This window comes from Populus euphratica, unplaced genomic scaffold, assembly GCF_000495115.2.
Source record: "Populus euphratica unplaced genomic scaffold, PopEup_1.0 scaffold8.1, whole genome shotgun sequence".
In the NCBI taxonomy this organism is placed as follows: domain Eukaryota; kingdom Viridiplantae; phylum Streptophyta; class Magnoliopsida; order Malpighiales; family Salicaceae; genus Populus; species Populus euphratica.
In genome coordinates this window covers 596,811-619,657 of record NW_011499855.1, presented here as the reverse complement: position 1 = coordinate 619,657, position 22,847 = coordinate 596,811, and the positions used below count along the sequence as shown (strand labels likewise).

Genomic DNA, 22,847 nt, shown 5'->3' with positions numbered 1-22,847 from the left:
GCCCCATCGGTTTTTTTTTTTAATTTTGATCTTCTATTGTTTTTGATTATTTTTTTATAGCTTCTCAATATTTTCTTTAAAAATAATTTGAGAAAGCAGCTGCATATTTTAAAACAATGAATTACATATTATTCTGCAAATGTAAGAGAAACTGAGTATATAAATCCCTTTTCTGGGAAATTTTTGTTCCCTTGTCAATCTATAAGTTACCTGTGGGATCAGGTATCTATTAGCTTAAATTCTATTTAAGGAAGGGATTTCTTGAATTAATTGAATTGATTTGCTGACACCATTAAACAGACAAACCAGAGAAAGAAATTGAAGGCAAGAAATTTTTAATTAGGAAGTTTTGTTTTCAGTTCCTTAAATAGATAAAATTTCCCAGATTTTACTTTATGGACAACTATATCAGGCCCTCGTTTTAGTCCTATATGGCTCTGTAATTTTTCAAAGAAAACAATTGTGCTGGATTGTTCAAAGATTAAGAACAAAGGTGAGAGGCTGAGAGTTTTTTTTTTTTTTTTCATAAATTCGATTTTCTAACGGGTGGTACAAAATAGATTTTTCTTCATTGCATGTGTTCTTTAATTTTAATTTTTAGATCATTTTTTTCACCAAATTCTGAAGGATTATATATATATTTTTTTACTTTGCAGTGCCCTTTTTTTTTCTTTCAATAACTTCTTTTTTTTTGAAAAATTTAGTTTATTTTTTTATTAATTAAAAGAACTGAGTACGAAATATTTCAATAAGTTCTTGTGCTTTGTTAGCAAATTAAATGATTTCATGTCTCAAAATTTCCCATGTTGAGCACAATTGATTTATTTTGTGATTTTCCATCTCTGCATAAACACTTCCTTTATTTTCCATTTTCTTTTCATGGCGTGTTCTTGTGGAGAAGAGAATCTGACCAAGACTGTGATTGATTTCTTCATGCTAAAAGTCTACTAGCTACGCCGCCACCTAAAAGTATATGAATCATCACATGTGAAGGATGTTGAAAAACCTTGAAGTCAAGTTCCTAGTCTAGAACTTGATCGATACGCACATGCAGTCACCACCATAACCTGCGGTTTTCAGACTTTTTGTTTGCCAAGAAAGAATTATATCAAGGGACCCATGTTCTTGTTCCTGTACTAACTCTTAGGAAGTTTGATTTTTGAGCCTCCTTATTTACAGTTCTTGTCAAGAACAGCTAATTTTCCAACATCAATCCTCAAGCATTTAAACGTTTTAAATACGCCTTCTGCATGCAGGTGGGGATTACAAGTGAAGCTCAGACAGGAAATCATGGAAATCTTTGAAGTAGTGAAGAATAAATTGGGGTTTGATTCCAAGAGATACTCAACATTATTACTTGTGTGTGCCATTGCTTTGCCTGTGTCTTTCATGATATTGATTATGTATCAGAACCCATCATTTGATCTAACTGGAGGATTAGCCAAGGCTGAGAAATCTGGAAATGTCCCAATAATCAATGTTGGTAAGACAAGTACACCATGATCATTCATTCATGCTTGAGTTCCAATACTTGTGCTCTTGGTGCTGATACATTCAGATTTTTCCTAATCATTTTTCCAATTTAGTTCTGATCTGCTTATTCTTTTGTTTTCCTTTCAACGTTTACAGATTTTAAAAATGATTCTTCACCACCAGCCTTCATCCCTGACGGAAGACTGCGTAATAGGCATTTGCCTCCTGGATTTGGCAATGGAACTAGTTCAAAAAACAATTCCTTGCCGCATGCCAACGAGACTGATGAGAAGCAGCTTAACAGAACTTTGGCTCCAGGATTTCGGAAAGAATCAGGCTCGAGAAATGATTCCTTCGGCAATGGAACTAGTTCAAAAAATAATTCCTTGCCGCATACCAGCGGGCCTGATGAGAAGCAGCTTAACAGAACTTTGGCTCCAGGATTTCGGAAAGAATCAAGCTCAAGAAAAGATTCCTTTGGAAATGACGCAAGTTCAAAAAATAATTCCTTGCCGAATGCCGGCAGGCCTGACGAGAAGCAGGATAATGGAACTTCGGCACCTGAATTTCTGAAAGAATCAGATTCAAGAAACGAATCCTCTCAGAGTACCAGAATGCCTGATGATAAATTGCTTGATGGACTTCTGGCTCCTGGATTTGATGAAAGGTCTTGCTTAAGTAGGTACCGGTCTTCCCTATTTCGCAAAACTTCACCCCATAAGCCCTCTTCCTATCTACTTTCAAAACTACGTAGGTACGAAGATCTCCATAAACGTTGTGGACCTCACACCAAACCCTATAACAAAGCCTTTAAGCGACTCAAATCCAGCCATGGCAGTAGTGGAGGATGTAACTACCTCGTATGGATACCTGTTAATGGTCTGGGAAACAGGATGATAAGCTTGGCTTCCACATTTCTTTATGCCCTCCTCACAGATCGAGTCCTACTCGTTGAACTTGGAAATGACATGTCTGATCTATTTTGCGAGCCATTTCCAAATTCATCATGGATGCTGCCCAAGAACTTCATCCTTGAGGTTGAGTTTCGCAGTCCTGACAAGAGACATGCTCTTGGCTACGGAAACCAGTTAAAGAATGGCATTATAAACGAGTCGATGGAATCGCTGCCGTCTTATACATTCCTGAATCTAGATCATTCTCATTATGATCTGGATAGACTGAGTTTTTATTGCGATCAAAATCCAACTCTTCTCCGAAAGATACCTTGGTTGTTTCTGTTATCAGATCAATATTTTGCCCCCTCTTTCTTCTTGACGCCAACTTTCAATAAAGAAGTACAGAGAATGTTCCCTGAGAAAGAAACTGTTTTCCATCACTTGGGCCGCTATCTTTTCCATCCTTCAAATGAGGCATGGGGGCTAATCATCAGGTTCTATCAGGCATACCTTGCCAAAGCAGATGAGAGGATTGGCCTCCAAATTAGAGTATTCAACACCAAAACAACTACAGCTCAAACTGTTCTTGATGAATTGTTAAAATGCACACAGAAGGAAAAATTGTTGCCACAAGTTGATCCACAAAGTCCTGGAGATACTCCATCCAAAAACCCAAGATCGAAAGCTATTCTAGTAACATCTCTATATACCGAGTTCTACGAAAACATCAGTAACACATACTGGGCTAAACCAACTGTGACAGGTGAAGTCATAGGGGTTTACCAGCCAAGCCACGAAGAAATTCAACACTTTGGGGATAATATGCACAACATGAAGGCATGGGCTGAAATGTATCTGCTAAGTTTGAGTGACGTGCTGGTGACAAGTGCGTGGTCTACTTTTGGATATGTGGCCCAAGGTCTAGGGGGTCTGAAACCATGGGTCCTGTACAAGATAGAGCAAGGAAACATCCGAAATCCTTCTTGTGTAAGAGACTTATCCATGGAGCCTTGTTTTCATTTCCCTCCAACTTACGACTGCAGAACAAAGACCAAGATGAACGCCGGTTCTTTGTTTCCTTATTTGAAATATTGCGAGGATCTGGATTGGGGAGTCAAGCTAGTTGGTGATCATCAGGAGTTGCAGCTATAGTCTATACAGCGGCCTGAGTAAATGATTTGATCATCACACTGGTCTCCAACTGTGTTATACTGTACCTTTTCACATTCAATGTCTGTAATGAATTATATGTAGTTCCATGACTTACACTTACTAGAATTTTTGTTATTCTTACGAGGTTCGCTGTGATCCAAACGCCACACCCTGCTCGATAATTTGTAGAGCAAGGGGTTGAGCTAAATTCAAGGGAAATTCAGCTCCCTCTCCTTTTCTGCTCACTCCATCTAGTATTTGAATTCACGCGGCACCTGTTCCTTTGATTTTGATGATAAGAGGTATCTTACGTTTAGAAGGATCTTTACCAGATCGCTCGACCTTGAATTATTGCATTCACCAAAATTTATTTTCTGACGGTATTTTTCTTGAGAGTTGAATGCCACTTGCCAAGTAGGCTGTAAGCCTCCATGAACTGAACATAGAAGTTGAATCAGCAAAAGAAAATCTATACATTTCATGGAAAAAAGTATACTTTAAATATCCTTTCCGGGTTGCGAGCTAGCCCGTCAACTCCTCGATCAACAAATCAATTGGTTTAGTCTCTAAATTAAGAGTTACTAGGTTGACCGCCAAACCAAACTAGGCGGTCGAAGTCAATAAAAATAAGGCAAACTTTCTGTAAACTATCAACTCATTATTTGTTTTGTTTGCTTTACATAACTTGCGGGGCTATCAAGTTTGGGCAACTGGCTACAGCTCGGGAATATATTGACCATGACCTTTCTTCTTCTTAACACGACTAGACCTGCGTCTCAGCTTGTTTTACCGTAAGAAAGTCTTAGTTTAAACCCTTTGACCATGCTTGCCTAGGTCCCTAAAATACGGTTTGGAATTAATTCTTTCCGTATAATTAAATATAATTATAGTATTTAATAAATAAATTAAATTACATGTTTAGAAAAAATAAAATTCTATTTTTCTTCCTTTTTATATCACTTTCATCATCTTTAAATTAATTGAATTCACTTTAGAACGACAAGAACAATAAAAAAAGGTTTGATCGAACATATAAAATGAAATGCAATTTATTTTTTAATATTCTTGAGATTATGCGTAAAACTTCATCAAGTCTAAGTCTAAGTTTAGCCAAAAACTCAAGAAATCAACATAATCTATGTATTCAAAGAAAATTTTTGCCATGAAATTGATTTTTATCTTTTCTCCTCTTTTCCTTCCCTGGCGGGGCTTTTTTCTCATTCATATTCAATAAGATATTTAACTTTAAACTTAAGTTTTTAGATTTTGAAAAGATTGCAAGCAAGTATCATGACTCCCTCTTCTATTGTTTTAATTGTAAGTTTGATTGTTGATGGATTAAAAAAGTGTTTTAAGATTTTTATAATGTTTAATATAATAATTTGATATGTGGATGATTTAAGAGTTTTTATTGTAGTTTAAAGTGATAATTTTTACTTAAAACAAACCAATTTAAAACTAAAATTATAAGTTTTAGAGATGAATATATTGATTGTCATGGAATCTACAATTTGGAAGATTGGTAGACTGAGATTTTAAAAATCCTGACTATCCAGTCAACTGGTTGGTCAAGATCGACCGACTAGTTGGTTTGATGATATCGGTTGACCGGTTCATCCAGTAGCAAAGGTTAATCGGGTTTATTAGATTTAATTAATTTAAATTATATTCGAGATTAATAAGGTGAATTAGTTCGACGTTATAATTATGTTTTAGTCTTTGAGGTTAGATTTTTAATATTTTATATTATTTTGCTTCTAGTTGTTTCTGAATATTTTACATATTCACTGTAGGTTTTGCTGAATTTCCTCTTAACAATACTTAATAATCTTTAGTTCTACATTCATTTATCATTTGTTTTTGTTTTGTGAGTGAGTAAGATAATATTTAATATACATGTAATATAAACAAGTATGTATATATATATAGAATTTATAGAGGTATCTGAAGTAGCACTGGTAATTGCAATTTTATCAATTTAAAATTCTTCTTTAGAAGTGTATGAAGGAGAGTGATCAGTATTTGCAGCTTCAATGAATAGATTTTGTATTCGGTTGATGATTTCTTTATCTATTTGGAGCTCATGGATTTGGTATTAACTTTACAGAAATAAGATATATGTCCTTTTTGGTTACATTTACAACATGTAATATTTTTGAGGTTAAATTTTGGTTTTGATTTTGACTGGGAAAGCTTATGGGGTTTGGTAGATTTTTTGTAGGACTTTTTATAATAAATTTGTTCTGATTTGGAATAAAACTGTACTATTTTCAATTACTTATCAGTTTCTTGAATATATATTATGAACCCTTGTTTTTTTTCAATATGATAATGAGATATTTTGAAAGTTTATGATATGGTTCGTATTTTTATATAATTTATTTTATGATATACATGTTTTAAAACTCATTATATGTGTGATGTCTTCAAACATTGCTTTTATATTGTTGGCCATGAACTAGAGATTCGGGTAATGATATTATCTTTAATTTATAAAAACTAAATTGTTTTTTAATATTAAATTAAGTAAATTATTCATGTCTAAAGTGATAAGCTGTAAACAAACAAAAAAAAATAAAAATTTGGCAGATTCAATTTTTTTTTAATACGGATTAACTCTAACTTTAAGCTACTAATAATGTTGAGCGGCTATATTTTCAAGTGTTAATGCATTGATTGTATTATTTTAGATAGCTTGTGAGCTAATATTTGGGGAAATGGCTCCATGCATCATCCAGAGTATAGACATCGACATTAATATTTTTGCCTTATGCACATTTGTTTTAGTACTTTATAATATAATGTAAGAATCCGATGTCTCATTTACTTTGTCCATAAACAACTTGCAACCATAATATTTTAGAAATGGTTGCTAACTGGATATACACTCAAAAGTCCCTATCGAAAAGGTGTCAAAAAAAAAAAAAGAAGGAAGAAGAAGAAGGAAACACCTCAAGTTATGCTTAGAGAATTAGTTGATGAATGAGGCAGGTATATATATAAAGAATAAATATATAAGAGGTGAAAATATATTTAAATAGAAAATTAAAAATAAAGATATAAAATAAATATGTTTTCGAGATAATTTCAAAATAAATTCCTATATTTTGAAAACATGAAGTACAAGAAGATGTATTGTTTTTATTTTTATTGTTTTTATATTTTCTATCCTCATCAAATAATATGATCTAAAAAGGCAAAGTTAAATATATTGTTTAAGAAACTTTCAACATATATAATGCCATTGCATTACGGGAAGACAATTTACGAGGAATTAAGATATCATATATGGCTTCTATGAAGTTATTGTAAGGATTAAGACAAATTATTAAGGAGTTTAAAACATTATGAGTTCTATATCAAATAATTGTAGTGCTTAAGACAAATTATAATGAATTTAAAATATTACATATTCTATCAAACAACTACGGCATGACAAATAAATAGGAATTTAAAGTCTTGATTTCTTCCCTAACAACAACAAGAAAAAATATTTGATTTCTTATAAAATATAATTCATATTAAGCCTTCCCTTTCTGTTAATTAATCGTCGACAATTGACTTTTAAACGCAAAAGAATATCGATCGTTGATATAGATATGCTAATTATTGCAAATCTTTGTGGTTCAATATTTCGTGGGATGCTACCTAATTAACTTAACTTAACAACGTTTTCTCTTTTGAGTAAAACTTAATTAACAACAAAGTTGGAAGGAAATTGGTGTAAGAAATGCAATTAATTAACCTAATTTAAAATGTAAGAACCTAATCGCTTTTTGTTTAACAATGTCAATACCTAAATATTCAACATGGCACAATTCATAGACGGAAACAAGGATACGCAATTTTCCGTATAAATATTTTAATTAAACATGTTTATATATATAATACTGACAAAAAATAATACTAGTGTCATACATTTCCAATAAACTTAACTTGTCAATTTTCATTTTCCCATATAAATTTTTTAATTAAACATGTTTTTATTTTTCTACATATATTTAAAATAAAACCGACATGCATTTTCCATTATAATTAACATGTCAATATTTCTTCCCTCCCACGATAGGGATTTAGTTTGTCAGATGGAAGGAGGGAAAACAACTGAAGTAATTAACAGTTTTTATCTCTTTGTTGCAAAAAGAATAAGCTCAGATTTTAAGCATCCTATGCAATTAGCCACGTTAATCCCTGTCCTAATTAAAATCAGCTTGTTTAATTTTTCTTAAGTAGCAACGTACTAATTAGAAAATTGAGATGGGAATTAAAGCATTTAATTCCGCCATATATTTTTAATTAGTGAAACATATTTGGCAGTACAATAGTTAATGGTTGAACTTTTAGTACAAATCGCTTTCTAAGTACACAAGGGAGCAAATATACAAGACTCACAGACAAAAAATGTTAGAGAATAAAATCTTCATAAATTAGAAAATTATATATAATATAATTGTTGCAATCCCATGATATATGGGTTACCCTTAATTCTAGCATAACAACAATTTATTTTCTAGAATAACACTATGTTATAGCTATATATATATTTGTACATTGAAATAAATTAATTATCAATTCATTTTTCAATTTCACATGATATCAGAGCTTACCTTGTGGTGACTTTTTTTTTTCCACTGCAACTTTTATCTTCTTTCTCTTTGATTGAAATAATTTTCTTCTTTATCTTATTTTATAAAAGCTTATATTATGGTGGCTTGTCTTTTTCTACTGCAATTTTTGTATTCTTTCTCTTTGATTGAAACAGATTTCTTCTTTATCTGCTTTCATTATGAGCAATGATGATGAGTCTTTTCAAAGTTCCATCATTAAGATCTCTAATCCCTTTTTTATACACTCCACGGATCATTTAGAGCTCTTGCTTGTTACTTAGCGCCTTAATGGTGACGATTATCCCACGTGGAAATGCTCCATGATTATCGCCCTTATAGCTAAGAACAAAATTAGTTTTGTGAATGGCTCCTATGAAACATCTTCACAAACAAATAAGCCACACTTATTTCATCCAAACTGTTGCCGGTAACAAATATGTCATCAATACATATAAGAACGGCAGTGAGAAAAGTACCATTAACTCTAGTAAAAAGTAAATAATATGCCTTGGACTGTTGAAAACCAACTATCTAAATGGCTATGAAAAACTTAGAAAACCAGTTACGAGAGGCTTGTTTCAGACCATATAAAGACTTGTTAAGATGACATATAAAATTCTCCCCCTGTTGGCGAAGACCAGGAGGAGGATCCATATACACGACTTCAGTTGAGTCACTATGAAGCAATGCATTATGGATGTCAAGTTGGTGAATGAACCAACCATAGACAGAAGCCATAGCAAGGAGGTAATGAAGAGTGGTGAGTTTAGCAATTGGAGAAAAGGTTTCCTGATAGTCGATGCCTTCAATATGAGTATAGCCCTTAGCAACAAGACGAGCTTTGTAGCGGTCAATCGTACCATTAGATTTGTATTTAATCTTGTAAACCCATTTACAACCAATGGGTTTGTGGCCAGAAGGTAACAGCATGAGGGTCCAAATATTTTGTTGTTTCAAAGCATCAAGTTCATCTTGTATAGTATCTCGTCGGTAAGGATCTTTGACAGCTTGGGTATAAGAAGTGGGCTCAGTTGTGCTTGAAATGTTAGCTAGGAAAACTCTATAGGAAAGAGAAAACAGAGAAAGGGATAAAAAATGAAATAAGGGGTGATACGTAGCTAAAGGAGATGGCGTTAAATTAGATGAAGAGCGTGAGAAGACAACGACATTGAAGAGGTGATAATATTATAGCCAAGATAGAGGATGTTTTATGCGGTTGGACTGTCGAATAGGAACAGGTGTAGGCGCCAAGGAGAAAGGTGATGAAGGTGTAAGGTAAAATGAGAAGGATCCATGTGGGTGATGTATGTTAGATCGGGTATTGGGTTTAGATGAGGGTAGTGGATTGGAGTGTGAGCTAATGGGAAATGGATCTAGATGAGGTGGGTCTAATGGTAAAGAGATGACTGGATGTGTTAAGGGCAGTGAGTGTTTTTCAATATAGGGGAAAATGGTTTCATGAAAGGTAACATCCCGACTAATAAGAAAATGTTGAAAATCGAGGTCGTACAATTTGTAGCTTTTTTGACCTATAGGGTAACCAAGAAAGATGCAATGACGAGCACGAGAATCAAATTTATGGTGAGGATGAACAATAGTAGCATAACAAAGGCAACCAAAAACTCAAAGATGAGAGTAAGTTGGTGGTTTATTACAATAGGTGGGTTGCCTCTCGTGATTGTTTTCTAAGTTTTCCACAGACATTCAGACAGCTGGTTTCTAACAGTCCAAGACAGATTATTCACTTTTCACTAGAGTTAATGGTACTTTTCTCACCACCGTTCTTATATATGTTGATGACATACTTGTTATTGGCAATAGTTTGGATGAAATAAACAGTCTTAAATCATTCTTGCTTTGACACTTTCGCAACAAAGACCTTAGTGATCTAAGATGTTTTTTGGGGCTTGAATTTTCTCGATCAAAACAAGGGATTTTTATATATCAACGGAAGTATGCCTTAAATAATTTACAAGATGCAGACCTACTGGGTGGACAACCAGACTCTTTTCCCATGGAATCACATTTGAAACTTACTCCTACTGATGGTGTTCCACTTGAAGATCCAACCCATTATCGACGATTAGTTGGGAGATTAATCTACCTCATAGTCACTCAACCAGACATTGTGTATTTTGTTCAGATATTGAGTCAGCTTATGCAACAACCTAAAAAACCACACTTATATACAGCACTTTGGGTCTTAATGTTTATCAAAGGCACACCTAGTTAAGGTTTGTTCTTTCTAGCAGATAAGAACTTAACTTAGTAACTTATTGTGATTTTGACCATGCAGGATGCCCTACAACGAGAAGGTCTACCACAATGTATTGCATATTTCTTGGTGGTTATCTTGTTTCTTGGAAATCTAAGAAACAATCAAATATTGTAAAATCAATGACAGAAACAGAATATCGAGCAATGACAACCACGTGCCTAAAGATAACATGGCTACGCTACATTTTGGATGATTTAAAAATCATTCAGGATAAACCCACAATATTAAATTGTGATAATGAAGTTGCTTTGTACATTGCAACCAATCTTGTGTTTCATGAGCATGCTAAACATATAGAGATAAACATATAGAGATAGACTGCCATATTGTAAGGGAGAAGTTATAAGTAGGAACCATTTCTACTTCTCATGTTCACTCACATAAATAGCTTGCCGACATATTTATAAAGGCATTGGGACAGGATCAACTAAAATTCTTAAGTGGTAAGTTGGAACTTCAAAATATTCATTCTCTAACTTGAGAGGGAGTGTTAAAGAATAAAATCTTCATAAATTAGAAAATTATATATAACATAATTGTTGCAATCCTATGATATATGGGTCACCCTTAATTCTAGCATAACAATAATTTATTTCCTAGAATAGCACTCTGCTGTAGCTATATATATCTATACATTGAAATAAATCAATTATCAATTCATTCTTCAATTTCACAAAAAACAAGAGGTTGCCTTTCCCTCCTGCCTGCCTGGTTTTGCCACTATAAGTTTTGGCAGACTGATATGGAGAATATTGGCTGAAATTGCGTCCAAATGAGAATTAAAATTGCCAACAATTCAAGGTACCATCTTTTTTCATTGCTCTCTTTTAATGATTTTATATCACTTCATTTAATTCGCCATTTTTTTTATTTTTTTAAAAAAACCTAGGAGCATAACATATTCGGTGCTCGATTACCCTTGAGGTGTTAATTAGCTTAGATAAGTACCAGGTTTTGCGTAGTGTAAAATTTCTTGTAAAAATAAGGCTTGAGAAAGAAATTTCTCACAAATAGTATGTAATTTGTTTCACAGCTAGCACAAGATTATAACAGCTATAAAATTGGCGTTGACTCCCATGATTCCATCCCAAGAAACGCTTAAAGATCGGAATCAATTTTGATATATATATATACATATATATATATATATACATATATATATATATATATATATATATATATATATATATCGCTTAAAGATCGGAATCAATTTTGATATATATATATATATATATGGTGGCAGAGATATATTGCCTAAGCTTGTTTAAGTGAGCTTCCACTGCACTAAAGTTGTTATGCTTTCTATAGTATAGATTAATTACTTAGTATAGACACCAAGTAATTGTCTAAGAAGAACAGAAAAGTTGATTTCACATCAAAGCTCAGGACACATGCATGAATCTGAAACAGATATTAACAACAAGTAATTTAAATTATTTGTTTTATTTATTTATTATTTTTATAGGGCTGCCGTAGCTTGCTTCCTAATTATTCTTTCTTTGTCAACTCTGTCAATCCATGCACATTGGGCCGGGCAATCATATATAGTATTTTCGAAATCCCTCCCATTCCTAGAGATCTGAATCTCTAGTGCAAGTTGATCTCAATTCCAGGTACTTAAGGTGTTAACCATGGTCAGTGTTATGATGACAGTCCAAAATTTCTTAGAAAATTTAATTGTAAACCCCAAGCTATCTAGGCACCTTTTTCTGACTAAAGAAAGACTTCCATTCTTTGTTTTATTTCTAGGATTTCAATAGTGTGTGTTTCCTCGAGTAGCGCCATGGCATGAAAAAATTCACAACTTCTAAGACGTCTGACATGGTTTCAAATGAATTTTCAGGGATGATCAGCACCATAAGAGATCAAACTTCCTGCAACAGGAAAGACTTTCAATTCAAAGTGCAGAGAAATGGATATTGTTCAGTAATCCCATTTGCTTGTTTGATAATTTTCTCTATTCTAGTAATAGTCTTAATCGTTCAGCAGAGGAGTACAGCATTCAAAGTTGATGGAGGAGATGCTAAAATTAATGCCTTGGCAGGAGGAGCTGCTCAAACTGAGACATCAGGAGTTGGAGGTAGGTAAGACCAACCTTTTTTGGTTTATTCTGATTTGATATGGCTGGTTTATGAATTCCTTCCTGATTTTTACAGATTCAGAAAATGTTTCATCTCAACTACTTCTTGACGAACTTTTTGCTCCTGGACATGACAAAGGATCTTGCTTAAGCCGGTATGAAGCCATCCTATATCGGAAACCCTCCTCGCATAAGCCCTCTTCCTACCTCCTCTCCAAACTTAGGAACTATGAAAGTCTTCATAACCTCTGCGGGCCTTATACCGAAGCCTACAACAAAACCCTCGAACAACTCAAGTCTGGCCGTAAGGTCAGTACCACAGATTGTAACTATGTTGTCTATACACCTTTAAGTGGCCTAGGGAACAGGATGCTGACCATTGCCTCAGCATTTCTTTACGCTCTCCTCACAAACCGAGTCCTACTAGTGGAATTCGGAAGTGAAATTGCCGATCTGTTTTGTGAGCCATTTCAGCAAACAACATGGTTATTGCCTAGGGATTTTCCCTTAAGGAATCAGTTTGACAATTTCAGCCAGGAATATCCTCATACATACGGAAACATGATGAAGAGTAGAATCATAAACACTGCCGTGAAGTCTCCACCACCACCATTTCTTTATATTTATCTAGCTTACAACATTGATCGTTACGACGGGCTGTTTTACTGTGATCAAAATCAAGATCAACTTGGAAAGGTCCCTTGGTTGGTTATAAAATCAAACCAGTACTTTGTTCCTTCTCTCTTCTTAGTCCCATCTTTTAAGCAGGAACTAAGTAAGTTGTTCCCTGATGAAGAAACTGTTTTTCATCACTTGGGTCGCTACCTTTTCCAACCCTCAAATGAAGCATGGGGACTTATCACCAGGTTCTATCGAGCTTACTTATCCAAAGCAGATGAGACGATTGGCATCCAAGTACGAGTTTTCGATACTAAAGCTACTCCATTTCAAACAGTTATGGATCAGATTTTGTCCTGTACTCTAAAGGAGAAACTACTCCCTGAAGTCCTAGATGTGAAAAATTCTGCTGCTTCTTTGTCCAACAACCAAAGCTTGAAAGCTGTTTTAGTAACATCTTTGTACTCAGAGTACTATGAGCATATAAAGGGAATGTATTGGACAAAACCAACTGTGAGCGGGGAGGTGATTGGTGTTTACCAGCCAAGCCATGAAGAGCATGAAATTTACGGGAATAGCATGCACAGCATGAAGGCATGGACTGAAATCTATCTGCTAAGTATGAGTAATGTACTAATTACAAGTTCTTGGTCAACATTTGGTTATGTGGCTCAAAGTCTAGGTGGTTTGAAGCCATGGATGCTTTACAGGCCTTTGAACGGAACAACCCCAGATCCTCCTTGTGTGCAAGCTATGTCAATGGAGCCTTGCTTTCATTTCCCTCCAAGCTATGGCTGCAAGGCAGATGTCTACATCGGTCCCGGTGCTGCTGTTCCTAACGTGAAGCATTGTGAGGATGTGGAATGGGGATTAAAGCTGGTTAAAGATCATTGATTAGTTCTATATGATTTCTTGTTCGTATCGAGTGATTTAATTACTACTGTAGGTTATATATTCGTATAAACCCCACAATTTTTGTAACTGCTCTGGCCAAATCATTACATCGCAATAAGAAAACCTAAACGGCATTCCCTATTTTGCCCTTAAAGAAATACTCGGCGTCTATGCATGTGAAGTGGTCTTTTCGCACCGACATATATCGATCATTGCAAGATTCAATGAGGACATCCAAGTCTTTTTATATTATTTGAGAACAATGCAATGAAAAAAATAATTTTAGAAGAAAAAAAATATTAAACTAGTGTATAGAAGCTTTATAGACATTTTTTTTATAGTCGGCATAAAAAAAATAAAACCTTTTTGCATGGGTTTTTTGGTATTTTAATCTCCTTTTTTTTTGTTATACTGATGATAATTAAGAGGTACTTTGGTTTTTTATTTAATATGAAGTATTAAAAAAAAATGTGGCTTTTGTGTACAGTGAAATTACTTGGCTGCTCTAAGAATCGAGAAATTTAAAGCTGTTAGTGGAGTGTTTTGGTCTTTTACACTTGACTTTTTTATTATTATTCTTACATTGGCTTGACTGAGAGATATTATTTTTTTTATAAATTAAAATATTAATAAAAAAATAGTTGATATATACCAGGCATCAACAAGTGAATGTTGATCGTGGTTTTCAAGCAGTATTATTTGGTGGTCGAACTCTACCTTCCATAACGGCGTTGGAAGCATTCTAACATCCTATTGATATTGATAAGTGTGTGCAATAGTGAAATAGCTAGGCTCCATTAAGTTTTCTTCATCCTCTTTCTTTTTTTTCTTTTTTATTCTTTCTTTTTTATTCTTGTTAATGTATGAAAATGTCTTATTATTTATTTTTTTATCTGATTTTATTTTTAATTTTTTTATTGTTATTTTTTTAATTTTTTATTGATTTTTTTTTTAATTTTATCTTTCATCATTTGATTTGATTTTATTTTTATATCAAATCTTCTTGATTTTTTTAAAATGGATCTTCATAATTTTTTTTTATTTTTTTCTATACAGTTGTGATACCATTCATGTGATCATAGGTTACAAGGTTAACAAATTAATCTATATTTTTTTTATAAGTTTTTTTTTTAATTTTAAGTTGTTTGATAGCCAGGTTTTATAGTTTATTTCATTTGCTTTCATTAATGATTTTATTTTTATTATTTATTAGCATAGCTAATCAGTTGATTAAATTAAAAATTTATTTTTTAAAAAAATTATTAAATATAATTAAGTACATAACTCGTTGTGAGATCAAAAATTTTAATTTTAATTATTTTTTAATGAAATATTAATTTAATTACTTCAAATACATGTATGATCATTTCAATTTAGGGTTGAGAATTTTTAATATTAAAAAATACGTTGAAAATGCTTGTAATTTTTTTCACTTTTAAATTTTTTTATCCTACCGGTGGCTAAATACAAGTCTAATAGCTGGTTTTTATTTAATCTTGGTACGCCCTATATTTTGTTCTTTTAAATTCCAGTTGAGAAGGTATGATATGAAATTCTTTTTTCTTTTTTTAGCAAATGTCTGAAAGGTGAAAACCCATTGCCGAAATTGCAAGTCTTGTTGATTGCCCAAAATAGCAGCACATTCTCCATCTAGCAAACCAGTAATGAAAAAGAGGACACAAATCATAAAAGCAGAAACTGATGGATGCATTTACCACTGATAAAACCAGAAACAAGCATGAACATGCATCCAAACCCCAACTAAACAAGCCTCACTGCCTGCTTTCTTCTCCTTTTCCAAAGTCCTATCCCTAGTCCTAAGGAGATGGAGAAGTTACAAACTGCCTTGGCACACTAAAGATGTCCATGCCTGCGAAAGGAGAGGTCCACTCGCGCGAACCAGCTGAGGATGATGGTTCTTTAGCCACTCCACTGTCCCGTAACCCTGACAGGAAGGAACTATTTGTACTGCTCGTCCTTGTGCTAGACGTGTTCCTAAGTAATGAGGAGAGGCCCAGCAACAGCCCATTTGACTTAGAGGATAACATGTTCGAATCCAAAGTCCAATCGATGCTGGTGTAATCAAATTCTGACATCAGGCCTCCTGTATTCCAATCAACATGTGAAGAACCTAAAGTTCCAGCTGAGCCCCAGCCAGTGAATAAACCAAGTGAGGATGGTGCTGCTAGAGAAGGCAAAGATGCTGTCGTTCTACCATATGAACCTTGCAACTGAGACGGAACTGTAAGTGAAGGAGACCTTGTTCCTCCCAGTCCATTTGATGTATAATTTACTAGGCCGCTATAAGGGAACGGGTTTTGTTTGTATGACACTGGATGGTAAAATTGTTGTGAGCTCTGATTTACAAGACCAAGGCTTCCAGTGCTCTGATTTGAAAGCAACTTAACATTTGACCGCATATGTTCAACACCTGGAACATTATTTGAATACCATCCAGCTGTTACTGAAGGAGTGGCACTGGCGAAAGGGACTGTATTTTGCTTGGCATTCATAGATTGAAGGCTTACTGGTTCCCTCACTATCTGCTGCACATTTTTCCTCTCATTTCCAGTAAAACCAAGCTGGACATCGAGTTTTGTTGATGGAGTTGCTACTTGCATGGATGGTCCCATAGATGATGAGAATGCAGGCCTAGATCCTGTTGTGCCCACTCCTTCAGAAAAACCAAGCTGGACATCAAGTTTTGTTGATGGAGGTGCTACTTGCATGGGTGGTCCCATAGATGATGAGAATGCAGGGCTCGATCCTATTGTGCCCACTCCTTCAGTAAAACCAAGCTGGACATCAAGTTTTGTTGATTGAGGTGGTATTTGCATGGATGGTCCCATAGATGATGAGAATGCAGGGCTCGATCCTGTTGCGCCCCACCTCTTGTCTGCTAGTGGCTTGGGCTGATTCAGAGGTTGCAAGTTTCTACTCCCAGGTTCTGAATACGTTGGCACTGGAATAGCTGCTTTGTAGTTGAAATCCCGTTCATTCATTCTCTGCTGTGCTGTAACTGAAGTCACAGGTACAGGCTTTTCAAGCAGTCTCCTCAGGTTATTCGTATTAGCAGTATATTCTTGCCTTGGTGGAGTTGCAGGTGGTTCCTGCTTCTGTGGCTGCAGGGTCTCTTCTGCCTTCACTAGATCCCCTTCACAAGCAACCACAGCTCTTTCAACCTCCTGCTTTGAGCATTTGTATCTCATCTCCATTGCTGAGATTTGAGCGAGCTCCTCATTTATATCAATTTTTAGGTTACCACCACTTTCAAGCTTAGAGTCCTTTTGAGCCTCCTCTTCACTTCCCTCAAAAAGCCAGTTTACCGATTCTTCTACCCTGCCCTCATTCAACATAAGGGCCAAGATTGCCCGCTCATGAGAAAAACCCATTGCCACAAGCTGCTGTGAAAGCCTTTCTAGTTTTCTTGACATTAGATACCCACTGCATCGGTCATGCAACTCTTGCGCCCTCCTCTCTCTCTGACGCTGATGCTTTTTCTCATTCCTCTGACGGATCTTCTCACATCGGTTGCTGTCTAAGCCAGGTATCGTTTCCTGTTGAGTAGAATTGATTATCTTCTCTTTAATGTCCTCTGACTCACCAGAGCAGCTCCCATTGTTGGAAACTGAATCATACTCAGAAACTGTTCCATGTGGGCTACTAGAATGCTCATCTGTGTCATCTATATTTCTGAAACGACCATTATCATGCAAGGGCGGGAAAGCAGCAGCAGCTGGTATTTCTAATGTGTGAAAAGTCCCAGAAATTGGATTATAAGCATTCGCTGGATTCCCAGTTACAGAGTTGGCTGATCCAGAAGACTTAATGGATGCTTTTGGCTGTTCTATAGCAGACTTTGCAGAGGTCTTATCCTGGGACTTGGTCTTGGATTTTGATGCAGGAGACATCTTTCTGGATTACTATAAGATAATGTTCCTGCAAAATGTAAAAACCACTTCTTACAGCTAGAGAAAGTATAGCATAAATGCACATACCCAATGCATCATTTTCCATCTTTAACACCATATTCATGATAAACTGCAAAGAGTGTAGGAAAGAGAATTGGTTCACAATCGAATTCTTATCAGAAATGCCATATGCAGTTCCCTCAAAACATTCATTTAATCATATGTACAAAACTCAATAACCTACATTCATAACGCTTTTAAAATCCCATTCTTAATGGATGTTGTAGGTGACAATCTCAAGATGAAATCATCTAAAAAGCATACAGCATGCTACGTATTACATAAGAATCAACTGCATCTCGTTAGCTGCCCACTATTTAATGAAAAAACATATATCGACAAAAAGAGACAGCAGAATCATAAACTGGAAACCCAGGTGGCATAATGCATTCATCACACATTTGAAATTACAGAGTTAAGTCACACAAATCCGAAACTAACATGGTTTTCAGGAAAAGAAAAATGGAAAAGAGAATAACACGAATTTTCTGCAATTCATCGATTTGCTAACAAGAATATCATCAAATCAAACACAAATGCAAAACAAGATATTTCACATCCTGATAAAGTGAGCAAACATAAAACCACAGGTAAGATGCAAAATCAAACGTCATTAATTCAGCTCTCAAAATTGCATAACCGACTAATTAAATATCATTTGCAACCAATTTTTTGTAAGCCAAAAACATTATGCAAACAATAATAAAAACTGAAAAAAGAATTGATTCAAACACAAATCCATATACCATCCCACATTCTCAATGCAAAACACAAGAAATGAAATCTTCAGTATTTCTTTGAATGGAAAACAAAAAGAAATGAGATTTCTAAATACCTACAAACCAAAAAAATGAAGCCCCACCACAAATTCTTGACCTCCACATAAAAAATAATAATAATATCTGAATTTTTAAAGAAAAGAAATGAGCATAGAATAAAAAACTCAAATAAATACAATTAGATCTCTCAAAATCCAACCAGACCCGAAAAGAAAGAGATCAAAACAAACCAAATACATTAAAAAAAAAAACCAAACACATAAAACAAAAACCAAACTTTCACAAACAACATTGATTTCTCAATGCATTCAAGATCTCTCTGCACCAAATTCAAGAAACACAAAACAAGAAAAAAAATGGATCTGATAACAAACCTTGAAGAGAAAAGCGGCCAAGGGGTCGTTTATTTTGTAGTTGATTTGTGGGTTACGAGCGTTTCTTCGAAATTGTTTGCTATGTTTGCCTGTCTGTTGTGCAGTTTTAATGGCTTCCTCTATTTCTGGTTTATTTTTAAGGATTCTCTCTTTCTTGTCTTTTTTTTTTTTTAATGTTCTCTTGTTACGCCAGGTGGAATTAAACTGTATTTAATTCACCACTTCAGTTACGGTAATGGTTTTTTTTTTTTTCCTTACTAATTAATGCTAATTTTAGTAAAGATTCTTCTTGAAAAAGGTTGCTGAAAAAAAATTAAATATTTGATTTATAAGATTTGAGATTTAAACTAAAAAATATTAAATAAAATTTAATTGATGTGAATAAAGTTAATCTAAACTCTAAGATCAATTTTAAGGATTTTTTAACAAAAAAATAAAATTATTTTATTTAAAATAACTTGTTTATTTGCAAATTAGATGAGTATTCTAATAATTTAAGTTTATTTTACGTAAATTTCTGTTTCGGATCACATCTAAAAAATTAAAAAAAAATATTAAATTTTTTTTATATAAATCTAGCAGTATTCACATTTTTAACAATAAATAAATAAATAATAATATCTCTAGTTTATGATTTTAGATGCAATAATTACAATAAAAAAAGTATATGTACGGTGATACATTAATAACCTTTCCCAATATTAGGGACCTAGATTTTCTTTCCATTTTATTTACTTAATTATTTTCTTTTATTTTATTTTCTTTTTCTATTTTTTAAATGGGATGCGTAGAACAGGAAAATAGGCAAGGTAGATCCTAAATTGGCTGTTAAAATCCCGGTAAAACCTAACTGCCACCACCTGTATTTAAAATGTAATAAATTTAAGTTTTAATACACACACACACACACACACACACACACACACACTCTACCAGAATTTGCCCTTTTTTGGCAACAAACCATAGACGTGCATGTGTTGCTGTGATTTTGACGTCACAAGTAATGGGATCGAAGTAAAGAAGCGGTAAATGGCTTTACTAAACTAATACTAAAATATTTAATTGAATAATTGAAAAGAAGAAAATAAGTATTTGTGTTCAAATAATGCCCTTTTACCCAAAGTTATTAAACCAGCCCAACAATGTCATTGCCAAACGCTAGTGTAAACAAATTAACTTAGATTTAGGTTCACTTGAATTAATTAAATATAATGTTATTTTAAGATTCTTTTAAAAAATAAAATTATATTTTAAATCACACTGGTCAATTTTCATTTGATTTAATTTAAAATTTTATTTAGAATAAAAATCAAATTATCAAATCACTGATTAACTTATCAAAATCAAACTGGATTTATATACATTGTTTTTGTCTCTTCAATTAACTGTTTTACAAATGATTTTCTGTTAATTTCTATATTTCATTGTGAAAAATTGTTTTTATTTATATAAAAAAAATCTTAAGGAAGAAGTTTCACTTGAAGCATGGACAGCTCTCATTAGAATTTTACCACTTGTCTGTCCATTTTGCCAGTATAAAGGTTTATCAAAGGAGGTGCAGCTAAGGGGTGGAACCAGAAATTGTGGGATTAGAGGGGCAAATAAGAAAACAAGTGATTTTTTAGGGTGCAAAACATGTAAAATAAAACGTTTAAAACTTCTAGGACTAAAATGTAAATATGTCCATAGTTGGGGTGCCATGGCCCGCACCCTTCAATGTGGTTCAGCCTCTGCCAGCCAGGAAATTTCCCATGCACAATCATTTTAGCATCTTGCCTCCAAAAAGCCTTCCCTTTTCAATCATTTGAAAAAACTATTTAACCTTTACATAAAATGATATAAAAAAAATAATAATAATAAATTATTGGGATAATTCACATGATCCTTGCCTCTCTAGCTCCATCAACAGTAATATCACGTTGCATTACAAAGGAATACAGTAAATACTCAAGATAAAAAAAAAATTACCTGTCTTGCAATAGGCCAATGGGCCTAACCAATATATCAGTCGTGTGGTCATTATGATCGTCACCGTGTCTTTTACCTGGGAATTCTCAACGTGTTTTGGGCCAATAGAAGGCACAGCAAGATTAATAGAATTATATATATCAGTTGAAGTTAATCGTCACAGTAAACAAGATCTGGAAATCCAAACAACAATCAAACCTAGCCTAGAAGCAACACCAATTTCTAATCTTGGCCACTAGCAGCAGCTCTACTAAGAACACTGAAGTGAAATCTTGATTGATCATTGTCCCAGTAGAGTCCAATTTCATCGCCTTCCCTCAAATTCCTCCTTTTAACGAAGTTCTTTGTCCAGCCATGGTTGAAAATATAGCTTTTAGAAGTGCTCCATCTTTTGAAGACCAACTCATGCATACTTCCAGTATCGATATCCCAAACCCAGACCTTCAAACCATTGATTTCTTGATTTGGCATTTGCCGAATTTCAACCTGTTTAACTTGATCGTCATTCAGGAAAGGCTGGATATGTTTCTCCACCAAATCTGCAGACACAAGCAGCCTGCATAGATTACCCAGATCACTTGGCTTCATCTTCTTCTTGATCTCGAATGGGTCATGATGATACAGACTTAGTTGAGTTGATACCCCGCGAGACCTCTCCTCTAGCAAATCCCCAAGGCTCAAAGACGATCTCATCGTCCTAAGATTAAAAGCCACCCGTCTCTCCAACTCTTCTCCAGATTCATTGTTTCTTGAATCAGGATCAACAGAGTTCTTGAAAACCCTGTTTTCATCTAAAAGCTCTGGTCCCTTTAAAACCCTCCCTGGATTTCTTGAAGCAGCAACAATGGAACCAGTTCCGCTGGTTGTTTTTGGCTTCTTGAACCAAGAAGGATGCTCATTGAAAAGTGGCTGTGACCCAGCAAACACTTCTCTCTCGGCTTGTTGACATCCACATTCTTTTCTTTTCTTAGGATTATTGGTGTTCCTGGAAGGAAAATAAGAACTCAAAACACAAAATTGTTGTTGTTTCTCCATTGTTGCAATAGCAGATAAAATAAACAACGAGACGCAGATAAGAACCAAAATTTTCTCACAAATGTTTTACTCTGTGGGCTTGGATTAATAAATATACAGACTGGAGTTTATCAGTGTGGAGTCCGGAAAGTCGGTCAGTATGCGATTCGGAAAAGAAAGACTTTGTTACCAAGTAATTCAACTGTAAGTACTAATTTGGTTTGTAAATCTATTGAGACTTGAGACGGGAAATCAAATCAGTTTTCTCCCGCTCTTTTCCTATCGCCCGTTATGTTGCCGCCCTGCATCTCATATTAACTTCCTCTTGGGCTCGGCCCCTCACGTTGTTACCGAACCTGTCCTTTTAAACTGTATGAGGAGTTTAACAGTTTAAATTCAGGTGATTAAACATGTCAATTCGTAAGGGAAGATCTAAACAATTATTTTCAAAAAAAAAATATTATTCAAAATGATTTTGTTTTAGTTTTTTCTTCTTAAAAAATAGTCCAAAACAATATCATTTCATTCTAAAAACTCAATTGACCTGGATGAACTCATGGATATACAAATTGCTAGACCTTAAGCCAAGCCAGATACTATAACTATGGATATGTGAAGTGGCCCTGCTCCCATCATTCCATGTCTAATAAATGAAAGAACGCCATGCAAGCCCCATGACAACAGACTGAAAATTCTTCTGCGGTTTTTCCTTACCCCAACAGAACTCGGTATTCCAATCAATG

The 22,847-nt window shown here is 34.3% G+C and overlaps 3 protein-coding genes across 7 annotated transcripts; 2 read left to right on the top strand and 1 right to left on the bottom strand.

Annotated features, from left to right (window-relative positions):
- The first annotated feature begins 1,094 nt into the window (after positions 1 to 1,094).
- LOC105122851 (galactoside 2-alpha-L-fucosyltransferase-like) lies at positions 1,095 to 3,660 on the top strand. The gene is made up of 2 exons (XM_011022177.1): positions 1,095 to 1,483; positions 1,630 to 3,660. The coding sequence occupies exons 1-2, from the start codon at positions 1,291 to 1,293 to the stop codon at positions 3,519 to 3,521; spliced, it is 2,085 nt and encodes a 694-aa protein (XP_011020479.1). The 5' UTR covers positions 1,095 to 1,290; the 3' UTR covers positions 3,522 to 3,660.
- Positions 3,661 to 12,202: 8,542 nt separating this feature from the next.
- LOC105122850 (galactoside 2-alpha-L-fucosyltransferase-like) lies at positions 12,203 to 14,231 on the top strand. Of its 2 annotated transcripts, none has more exons than XM_011022175.1 (2): positions 12,203 to 12,486; positions 12,563 to 14,231. In XM_011022175.1, the coding sequence occupies exons 1-2, from the start codon at positions 12,228 to 12,230 to the stop codon at positions 13,996 to 13,998; spliced, it is 1,695 nt and encodes a 564-aa protein (XP_011020477.1). In that variant the 5' UTR covers positions 12,203 to 12,227; the 3' UTR covers positions 13,999 to 14,231. The 2 variants fall into 2 exon arrangements, with proteins under 2 accessions (XP_011020477.1, XP_011020478.1); XM_011022176.1 differs by having other exon boundaries at positions 12,350 to 12,490.
- A 1,456-nt stretch (positions 14,232 to 15,687) lies between these two features.
- Positions 15,688 to 19,297, bottom strand: LOC105122849 (uncharacterized). Of its 4 annotated transcripts, none has more exons than XM_011022171.1 (3): positions 19,123 to 19,297; positions 16,712 to 17,937; positions 15,688 to 16,639 (listed from the first exon to the last, which is right to left on the bottom strand). In XM_011022171.1, exons 2-3 carry the CDS (start codon positions 17,907 to 17,909, stop codon positions 15,816 to 15,818), a joined length of 2,022 nt encoding a protein of 673 aa, XP_011020473.1. In that variant the 5' UTR covers positions 17,910 to 17,937; positions 19,123 to 19,297; the 3' UTR covers positions 15,688 to 15,815. The 4 variants fall into 4 exon arrangements, with proteins under 4 accessions (XP_011020473.1, XP_011020475.1, XP_011020474.1 ...); XM_011022173.1 differs by having other exon boundaries at positions 15,688 to 16,721; positions 16,830 to 17,937; XM_011022172.1 differs by having other exon boundaries at positions 15,688 to 16,765; positions 16,874 to 17,937.
- Positions 19,298 to 22,847: the final 3,550 nt, after the last annotated feature.